We start from the raw sequence: 11,217 nt of genomic DNA, 5'->3' as shown, positions 1-11,217 counted from the left end.
ACAAACCCTCGTCTTCCCACAACAACACAACAAAACAACGGCGAATGCACTTTTCCTCTTCCAAAAACCTAAGGCGGATTTCGCGGACCCAACGGTTTATTCAAACCCTTTCATAAAAACCCAAATTCGGGTTTTCATTTCAACTTCTACCTATTTCTTGGAAGACGTTTCTTCCATTTTTGGAGCAAAATTGGCAGAAAAAAGCAGAAACCGAGTTCGGCGTTTGATGATCCAAATGCCCCTTTTTTCCTCCATAACCAGATTTTGGCCCTCGAAACCCTATTCCGCGCCGCTTCTTCCCGTAACTAAATGGGGCCTTGTGGAGTCGTGGGAGATGAGGTGGCAGTGGGGAGTTTTGTTGATGGAGTTGGAAGATGGTTTCAAGTGGCCAATCCAATTGGCATCTTGGCCAGCCTGTCCTCACACCCGCCCACCAATAGTTTGAGAAGGATTTGAACGAATGCTTCCAATATACAAAATGCCAACACACTTGGAATAGCGTTTCAATTGAATAATTTGCCACTTGGATTTTGCAAGTTGAATGACCATCAATTTTAATAAGAACTCTTAAAATTTTGACAAGTGCTTTCACTGTAGAAAGTCTCTCAGCTTAACACTTGCTTTCACTGTAGAAAGCATCTCGGCTTAATCATAAAATGTGGTTCCAAATATTAATGATAAAAAATTCAAACACAATCTAAGTGAAAAACTAATTACATCAATAACAAACCAACTCAACCCATATTTAGATTTCAATATGAAACAATGAATTACATCTCTCAAATTGTGCAATTGACCTGCAACAATCTTGAACCTAACCTTAGTCAGAAAATTGACCGTAAGATGATAAAAGATGCAAACTAGTTGCTAATTTTAAATTAAAAATGCTGTAACTTCTAACACTAGAAATTTCAAAATTCTTTAACTTCTAACACTTGCATGTTTCACCATATTCCTATTTGAGAAGCTTTATCTCCTAACAAAGGCTAGTTTGCTGGAGCTTAATCTTTTAATAAAGACTAGTTTTCTGAAGCTTGATCTTTTAACAAAGCCTAGTTTTCTGGAGCGTCTGTTATATTGGTAACTCTTTGTCAATTGATTTTTTTAAAATTAAAATTTGTATTGGTGAATTATCAACTGTTTGACTCAGATGCTCGTAAATTTTGAAGTCCTATCATTTCTTATAATTGATGCTGCTAAATTTTAAAGTAAAATTCATTTACAAATATACTTTCATTAATAGGAAATTCTATCATTCCTTTGTTCCTTATAAAATTCTTTTTGCGAGGCTGGGGCTTTTCTTGCTCTTAACCGTAGGAAGAAACCCTATATGAAACAAACTATTAAATGATTGGATATATGGGACATCAAGTTACACGAGTCTTCTAACACAAATGTCACAAATGTGAGCATAAAATTTTTGTTAGAAAGAAGTTTCGAGGTGCCATGTGAAATAATAATTTTGGTAGAAAAAAACTTACTACGTTAAGGTATTCAACCCAACCAGGAAACATGGCAAGAAAGCTTATCTAAGAGCTGCTACTAAAGGTAAGGCAAATTTGTTAGTGACACAATTGAGGACAGAATCTCATCCCATTAGATGCAAGACGGGTAGATGGAAGAGGCCCAAAGAGGCTTGGGAGGAGAGAGCTTGCATGTTTTGTAGCACGGGGTAATTGAAACAGAATTATGTTTTCTCTTTGAATGCACAACATATGACAACTTCCGAACATACTATGATGTAATCCTGAAAGTGGATAGCATGCATAAGCTTATTTGAAGTTACAGGACCAACCAAACTTCTGGATTTTTCGTTTAGATACACAGCAGAAGATTTGAATTGGAAAGGAATATGGAAATTGCTTAGTGCTGCATTCTTTTAGTCATTTAGACTGTTTGGTCTCGTGGAAGTCATTAAAATCATTCATTCATTAAAAAAATATTACCCTAAAAAAAAAAAAATTCATAATTACCTAGTTTCCCTAACAAAAAACACGGAGGATAATTTTCCATAACAATAATCAGTCATTACGTAAAGTTCATGTATTTCTCAAATCAAATTGGTTAATTACTACAATAAATATATACACAAATAAATTTGCTCGCTGCTTGTCACACCAGATCTCCCAGATCTCCCATGTACAGAATAACAAACAAGAATGCAGCAGTTCTACTAATGCATTAATATTATTATTTGAAGTAGGATTAGCATGCAAGTGGAAAACAACAATATCAGCAGTTCAGCTGAGACTCTATTACTATAAAACAATATCAGCAGTTCAGCTGAGACCCTGTTACTATAAAACCCATATAAAGATGCTTGGAGTGTACTAAGTATCCAAGCCCTCTATTTACACAGAAAACTCATAATTGTGTTTCTGATAAAAGAGCAACAAAACTGACAGGAATGAGTGCTTCATGGAATTTCTGAAATAATTTCCATGTAAGTATATGTACAAGTTGGGGTACCTGTAAAAGTAATTAAGCTATAGAATGCCAACTTCAGTAAAAGACATTCAATTGATCACAGACATGTCGAAACCCTAAGATTGATCCTGGAAAAGAAATCCATGAAGTTCATTCTATGCATTACAAGTCATGCATTCACATTTTATGTGACTTCCATTAAACCCTTTTCACATAACTCATAGGGTGTCCCAAACTGTGAAATTAGTTCACAAACGAACATTCTTTCTCCTTTCTGGCAAACAATGATCTGAAATTGAACAATCTGTTATTAGACGCCCTACCTAACCTAGGATGAGTCATGCATACAGGCACATTCAGAACTCTCACACCACTGGAATATGAACCACCCCTATCCGTTGTATTCATTACTTCCTTCTGTCTTCCCGGCCAAACAGAATCCTGTGACTTCACTGATTTCTTGGAGTTAGCTGTGCATCTTTCAAGGTTTTTGATCATAAATTTACCCGATCCAGCTCTCCCTGGACTTCCATTGATTGTCCCAGACCGCCCAAGGATCCTAACCGGACTCCCTCTTCCATAATTTCCTGAGGGACTACGTGTTCTGAGAGTCCTTCCCGGGCTTGCAGTTGTACATCCCTTGTTTCTTGTCGGAGTCGATCCTTGGACTCCATCTATAGAGGTTTTGTTTGGGGGCCTTTTCTCCTTTGCTTTTGTACGACCATTATTTTTCTTACTGCTCCAAGGATTTGTCGGTTCGGGTGAGCCAAGATCACACACCACACCAGTCTTAGGCATTGATTCTAGGTTTTTCTTAGACACTTGAGTGGTAGATAGTTGGGGTTTTCCTGAACTTGGAAGGGGGCAAGTTTCTTTCTGTCCTGAAGCTGCACTAAAATCTACCGGATCTGATGCAACACTGTGAGACGATAATGATGAAGAAATAGAATTAGAAAACATGCTTACAGGTTTTGTATTGAAATCAGTGTGAATTTTGGAACTAGAAGCATTTCGTGCTTTCAGTTTGGAATCACCACCTGAGTTACTTCGTGAACATGGTGCACTGCTTGCTTTGGGCTTATAATTACCATCTCCAGCTGAATTGCTCCTGGAAGATGCCAAGGAACAGTGGGCACTGTTGGCCTTTGCATCCCCTGCTGAACTACTCCTAGAGAAGGGCCATATGGATCTTGGTGACAGGGGTTGCTTCAAAGCAAAGGGAGAACTATGGTTTTCCTTCTTCACCCCTTTCTTTGTATCCTGACATTCATCCTCCCTTGACGTTGATACCTGTAGCTTGCCAATCTTGAAAATCTCTTTCCATCTGTGACTGAACTTAGCGGATCTCGGTGAAATGGGTACTCTATTTGAACCAAACTCTGCAGATGATTGTGGATTCTCTAGGTTCACATTCTGAATAGTTTCTTCTGGTTTATCAGCCTTGCGCTCTGGCTCGGCATCAGCATTAGGTGTGGCATCATCGATTTCATGATGAAGAATCTGTGGAGGAATATGAAGAGGTAGAAGCTTGCCATTGAGAAACAATTCATCAGCCGTGGGCGTTGGTTGACCGAAAATGGTTGGATCTGCATCATTCTGCACCATACAGAACTCGAAATCTGTTGAATAATCTACCACTTCTTCCCTTCTCCTCCTCTCTAGTGAGAATTTGTCACCTGTAATATCCAGACAGAAAGAAATTCTAGGACTCTGCCAACCTAGAATTGGACTCATACACGCGGAATCAACACATTCAATGGCAATGTTTGCAATTTCCATGGCTGAACAATCGTTGAATTAATAAAAGCATCAACTTGTATTACTGTGAGAGCGATCGATATCAGGATGAACCATTTCAAATACCAAGCAGATGGAAATTATGCAGATCTATCCATGACTTGACGACAAGTGAGCAACAAAGAGGCCTGCCTGATTGGAGAAATACAATGAGTAAGAAAATTTTATCGCTTTGCTAATTTACAAAGAATTACATGCAACAGTAGAGCACATGAAAGATGAGACAGCATAAAAGTGACTGAAAAAATAAAGAAATCAGACAATTGTACAATAAAGAGGCCTGCATTGTTGGAGAAATGCATAAAGTAAGAAAATTGAAATGCTTTGCTAATTGACAAAGAGTTACAAGCATGATGGAACAACAGCACATGACAGGATGAGACAGCATAAAAGTGGTTATGAATAAGAAAAATATGAATCAAACAATCGACACCTTGAAGTGCTGTCACATTCTACAGCTCCAAGACGAAATGTTAGATCAGGTTATGCCGATTCCTTCGTGATTGAGTATGACTGCAATACACTTGAAGAAGATAAAAGTGAGCAGGAAGCTAGAACCCTCCCATATCAGACATAAAAACTATGGTTTATTGTCCTTTTCCCCTATTTTGAACTGGGAATGCTCAGGACTCAAATGCTAACCAGCACATATTAAAGCTTAAAAGGAATGCGTGTGTGACACCTAAGATTAAGAGATAACGACCTGAGTTCTGAAAAGGAATGCGTGTGTGACGCCTAAGATTGAAGCTTGTCAAAAGTAAAGAGATTTGTTCATATAGCCAAAAATGAAGCTCAAGCATACCGCAATTTGAATTAAATAGCATTAACTAAGATTATGCCCTTCTTACCAGAAAACTTGCCTGTGCCCTCTTAACTTTCAGCCAAAAATATAAGCCCAAACATTCTAATGACAACAGCAGCCCTGGCCATTGGGTGTCCACAGCGCTATTGTTAGAAGTAAGGATGCTTGCAACAACAACACCGCCCTAATTAAAGTCTGATGCACATGTAAGATGCAAAAATGCTGTCGAAAGTTAGCATAAGTTCTATTATGAACTCGATAAAATGAACTCTGGCTATCACGTACCATCCGCTCTAGTAATGAAAAGCTTCTGAACAATCGACAGAAACCACAAATGAGAAGTCTCATGAGTTATGAAATGAACTGAGTGGGCATATGAAGCCTAGATGGAGCTCAGCCGGGTGTGAAGCCATTGCATTCCACCGTTGGAGAAAACCATGGAGACCTTTGAAAAGGAGAACTGAAACGAAGCAGCTCTGAACAAGGGCATCCTTTGAATGCAAAAACTACCCAATTCCAACTAACTGAAGATTTCTCTGTTATGCACAGCCGAGCGACTGACACGTCTAAATAAACCTTTCGTATTACATAAACTATTCACTCCCCTCTCAAAAAGATAAAATCTCATAATGTTCTCTGAACACAAGATTTTTTTTGCAAGGGAACTCCAAAAGTCATATCAGACACAGTACACAAACTACTGGCACAAAATTATCTCAGGCGATAAAACTTAATGAATCCACAATGCAAAATAAAAAATTCCGCTAGACACAATTTAGTGAAATCAACACAACACAACCCAAAATGCACTGGCAATACGAATATGAACAATGCAAACAAAATTGTTGCAGGAGAATTTACCTCCAAATGGCTCGAAACAACAATAGTCTGCCTCTGTCCCTGCCCCTGCCTCTGAACCTCTGCCTCTGCCTCTGTACTCAACAATAAGTTATAGCAATGGCTTTCACACACAAAAACTGCTTCATCTCCATTGGCTTAAACTCCCTGCAAGTGCATACACCATCTTCTTAACAGCATATGCAGTCGTCATTACCCTTGAGTAACGCCGTCCGAGTTTCCCGTTAGGCTGGAGCCGCATCGGACGGGCACGAAGAACTCCCTGGTTCGAGGACACGAGACACCACCGTCCGATCGCCGCGCTGCCTTTGCCTGACTGCGCTTTGACTGTTTCAGTTTCTGTCATTTCACGTCCACAGGAGCGTTAAATTTTACCGGCTAAACTTGTATTAGTCGGTGCACAGTAAAACAGTTATAAACAGTACTCTTCTGCTCTTAAAGGTATTTTAACTTGGCTTAAGTAGCTAAGAATGAATATGCTCCTGCCACGTGTAGCCCTACAGCCTGTAACCTGTCGGACGATAACCGCCCCTTGCACATGCAAATCTGATATCATCATAAATTTTATATAGAACATGCATGGATGATGATCCTTAATGATTGTGCTTACATGAATCTCATTGTATGTATATTGAGCCATGCTAATCTCATACCCACGGTTGACGAGGCTGGCAAGTGGCACAAGCATGAAGGAATATTGTTGGAATTGGGTAGATGTCCTATTTTTAATGCCTCTGTGATGGGTACCCAACCTAGTATACAATTTAAGGCACCAAGTGTCAAGTACACAAAGGGTGGCAAGTTGTAACACATTTCATGCTACTAGAAAACAACCAAGAGTTATGACTATTAAATAAACATAAAATCAAATCACATCTTCTTGTAGTACCTAGTAGGATAATACATTTAGTTTAGATGTATTTAAGGGATGGTAGATTGATAATGAGATTTGTTTAAGAAATTTATGAGATAAGGACTTGTGACTTTTCAATAATTGTTATTGTACATTTTGATTTGATGTTAAGACTTTTGGCAATATTGTACTATTAGTTGTGGTATTACGTTGTTATTATTTTTTGAAAATAATGCAATAAAATTATAATAATATTATCAAATAGACGTTTAAAAGAGTACAAATTTTTCAAACAAAGATAAAAGCTTTAAAAGTATTGCACCAACACTTAATAATTATAAAGGGTATGATTATTATTCATGATTGAAGTTCATGCAATGCAACATCAAGGCAACAAAAGATGACTTAGTGCACAACTATGGATCTCATTTTTAAGGGGATCTTTTTAGACACCTTGGCAAAAAGCATGTTGATATGTCATCGTATATGATAATGTAGCCTTGAAGCATTTGCTATCAACAAAGGACTTGTCAAGGAAACCGCTATAAATAAATAGGAGTGGTTTTTTCTTAAAAAATCATCTAGGATTTTGACAAGCACATAGTTAGGGTGCTCAGCTATTAAGTCTTATCCTATAATCATGGGAACAATGGATTTGGAATGCAAAAAAAAAAGCATTTGCATTATAATTAATATAGATCTTATACACATGTCATAAAAAATTTGGTATATCACAACTACAAGGTTTGACAAAGGAGGACTTGATCATTGCAATTAGTTGGCTTTTCTTAATTTATCTTCCAATACTATCCATCCTTATGCATCATCAAAAAACATAGATGCTAATAAACAAGGTAAAAATATATATCTGTAAACTACTAGATTATATTTTCCTATCAAAGGTTAGTTCCAAACTAGATGGGATCAACCTTAGACCATTTAGGATCTCAATGTTACAGTAGTTGTTGTTGTTGCACCAAAGTATTGACCTATCAATGTCTGATACAACCACTACACTTGTAAAAGACATAAGAGGTTGCTAAACCATGATGTGAATCGTTGTGAAAGACATTGGCACACTACCAACAATCCTCCTCTGAGCATTATTCCTTGCAACCTCTGTAGATTCAAACTTATGTCTAAGATTTGACACCACTTGTTAGAAGTAGCGGTTGTCACTATACTAGAAGATCGACCTATTAATGTTCAATACAACTAGGTGACTTGTAGAAGACATGTGAGGTTGTTAATCCATGTCATGAATCCTCATGAAGAGCATCAGCGGATTACCAACACTAAAAGGTTAGCTCCACACTAGATGTGATCAACCCCAAGCTACTTAATATCTCAAAGGTTAGTTCCAAACTAGATAGGATCAACCCCAAACTTGTTAGAAGTAGTGGTTGTCACTACACCACAAGATCGACCTATTAATGTTCAATACAACTAGGTGACTTGTAGAAGACATGTGAGATTGTTAATCCATGTCGTGAATCCTCATAAAGAGTGTCAGCAGATTACCAACACTCAAAGGTTAGCTCCACACTAGATGCGATCAACCCCAAGCTACTTAATATCCCAAAGGTTAGTTCTAGACTAGATAGGATCAACCTCGAGCTACTGATGATCTTAAAGGCCAATTCCAAAGTAGATGGGATCAACCCCAAGCTACTTAGGATCGTCCCACAAAAGATTTTGAGTTTGTTGCAATTCTAAGACAATAAACACATTTTCTAGACATAGACAAACTATTTATATGTCATGTGAGCATTATTCTAAATATCATAGTTCTAAGAGCCAAGTATACATATTTTCCTCATTTCTTTTTATAAATATCTTTTAAGTTATATCTATATTGACTTTCTGCTAAAATAAATATAGGTTAGTTGTACTTTTTTTATTTGTATTTATCTAATTTGGCTATATTTATATAAAGGGAATTTGTTTCCTTTACTTTTTGTGTCCTTGATCATTGCTTACACAATCTAAATTTTCCCAAGGGTATTTTCTACTTCAAGAAGGTTTCAAATTTGTATTTGTAAATTGGTTTACCATATTTTCATATTTCTTTGGGGTTGATTTCCATCTTATATTTGTAACACAAAAGTGAGGTGGATGTTATAGGGGAGTGGGGAAAATAAAAAATGGATTGATTTATGAAGCATTACTCAATAAAAAGTTGATATATAGCCAAAAAAGGATCTTAAGTAATGGTAATATAGGGGATTAAAATACAATTAAGACAACATTAGCTTATAGAAGCAAAAGCATGTTGTGCATCTAATAAGGTGTATTATACTATAGATATCTTCTTACGTACAACATTGATATTATTAAATACATAATTCCTTTTTAGAAAGATTATATGAAAACTTGAGATATTTGTTTCAACTCGAATTTGGTCTACTTGTTATGTAGTCTTGCAAGGGCCAACTTATAGCCACATAGTTTGGAATAAAGTCCTTTTGTGGGGGAGATTGAGCTCTTGAATCACTTGTTCATCTTGAAATAATATGGATTATTTCATAGTTTTTTTTTCATATTACTAAACATTTACAAGTGTTTTTCTCATACAAACATCAAAATGAGACCAATACAAGCTCTTGTAAGCACAAACTTGAAACTTATATCATAACAATTGAAGCAACCATGCTAGAAACCAAATATGAAAGACCTAGAGTTGTAACTTGGAAATACACTTATTTAGAAATAGAAGCGATCTTGGAAGACTAAGAGTCCCAAATTATAATTTAAATGTATTATTGGGATGTGATATAATGTGCCCGCATTGAGAACTCAATGCTTTAACCAATTAAGCTCAACCCCTTAGACAAGATTTTCAGAGTTTCTCTAAACTTAAGGTATACACAATAGAACTAATTCCCATGGAGATGCATTTCCACCCTACGTGAGGCTCCATTTATAAGGGGAAACAAAACTATTTTGGAAGGTATGGCAACCATGCATCCTAATTTCTTTATTTTTCAATTGATCAAAAATGAGGAAAATATTAGTGTTCGGTAACTTAGTGAAGTCATAAATCCTATAACATGTATAAGTTATTAAAGTTTTGGTGTATATTTACTAGAACTCTAAAATTCCTAACTAGAGATGTGACTAGGTATCAATTAAGGATGAAATAACCTCCTAGATCATCTAAGGGCTTAAAATACTTGAAGGTCTCCCAAAAATTAATATTTAATGATAAAATAAAAATGGTTCTCATCATGTTTCATAATTAACCATAAAGATTATCAATATTATATTATAAATCTATAATATCATGTCATTTGTAGAATGGGTTTGAATATGCCAAACAGGATGCCCAAATTGAGCTCTAGATGATAGATTCTATATTAGATTAGGATGCCTGTAAGAGACTATTCTAAATATAACCTTGAAGACTCTTACCAATATGAGAATTGAAATTTGTGCCATTTTGGTTACAACTTCCATTTTGGTTACAACTTCTAGCGTCATGGATTTAGTACATATTTTTGGCTTGTAGTTTTTCTTTATAGTTCAATATAAGTCTATGAATTGGGTTCTTAAGATGGAGAATACATAGTTGATTTATAGGTGCTATTATGCTATTAGAAGCACTCTAGAGTTGTATGTTTATGACACTCCTCTAAGGGCATAACCTCAAGATGGCCTTATAACCTTTGTTTACAATAATGTAATTGGTTCATATTTTGGAATGTGAGATTTTTTATTATTGAAAATATTTTTCCCATGAATTCCTATATTATGATATATTTGTGTGTGTGTTCTTTTCTTTAGTTATAAAAATCGTTTATGTTTTAACATACCTCTCCTCAAATGTTAGTGTGGAAGTGTTTCAATATAGTTTTCTTTCAAATAACCTAAAAGCTAACATATTATAATCATTAGTTGAACAACCCTTGTCTACTTACATGATGGACTCCTTTAACCATAATTTATTCTGACATATGTATTTGTAATATAGTTTCCCCAACTTATGAAGAAGGGACAGGCACACAGATGAACTATCTAAGAAGTGGATGCACAAATTTATAGGGTTTAAATAATCTTTTAGAGGTTAGTGATCAATGTTATAAATATATATGTATTGAATGCATGAAAGCTTATCTAACTAGTCATGGGAAAGACCCTTGAGAAGGTCTAACTGTTCATCATCAGAGAGGTCAATTTTAATAATATTAGAAATTATTAATTTTAATATAATTGTACCATCTAATTACATTCTCATCCTAGACATATTACATGCTTGTGTATAGCCTTCAATTTTTATCTTATCACCATTTAATTAGTTTTGTTGGAACCTTAAAAAGGAGACATAGTCCTTCCCCAACAAATTCCTAAATGGTGGCTTTTGACACCACCACACTTTAAACACAAGTATAACAAGTTGAAGTGCATCCATGGTAATAATCAATTCTTTGTAGTTCAATTACATAGAAATGGTCATTTATATGGTCTACGATCACTTGCATTA

At 35.9% G+C, this 11,217-nt stretch overlaps 1 protein-coding gene across 7 annotated transcripts; it reads right to left on the bottom strand.

Annotated features, from left to right (window-relative positions):
- Positions 1 to 2,168: 2,168 nt before the first annotated feature.
- LOC149547965 (uncharacterized) lies at positions 2,169 to 6,024 on the bottom strand. 7 transcript variants are annotated; one of them, XM_089791997.1, is made up of 4 exons: positions 5,312 to 6,024; positions 5,073 to 5,221; positions 4,658 to 4,737; positions 2,169 to 4,356 (listed from the first exon to the last, which is right to left on the bottom strand). In XM_089791997.1, the coding sequence occupies exon 4, from the start codon at positions 4,204 to 4,206 to the stop codon at positions 2,671 to 2,673; it is 1,536 nt and encodes a 511-aa protein (XP_089648123.1). In that variant the 5' UTR covers positions 4,207 to 4,356; positions 4,658 to 4,737; positions 5,073 to 5,221; positions 5,312 to 6,024; the 3' UTR covers positions 2,169 to 2,670. The 7 variants fall into 7 exon arrangements, with proteins under 7 accessions (XP_089648123.1, XP_089648122.1, XP_089648124.1 ...); XM_089791996.1 differs by having other exon boundaries at positions 5,888 to 6,024; XM_089791998.1 differs by having other exon boundaries at positions 2,169 to 4,352; positions 5,888 to 6,024.
- Positions 6,025 to 11,217: the final 5,193 nt, after the last annotated feature.

This window comes from Cupressus sempervirens, chromosome 7 (genome assembly GCF_028749045.1).
Source record: "Cupressus sempervirens isolate cs-2001-9-10 chromosome 7, ASM2874904v1, whole genome shotgun sequence".
In the NCBI taxonomy this organism is placed as follows: domain Eukaryota; kingdom Viridiplantae; phylum Streptophyta; class Pinopsida; order Cupressales; family Cupressaceae; genus Cupressus; species Cupressus sempervirens.
The sequence above is the reverse complement of the archived record's forward strand: the minus strand, read 5'-3'. Positions and strand labels throughout refer to the sequence as shown.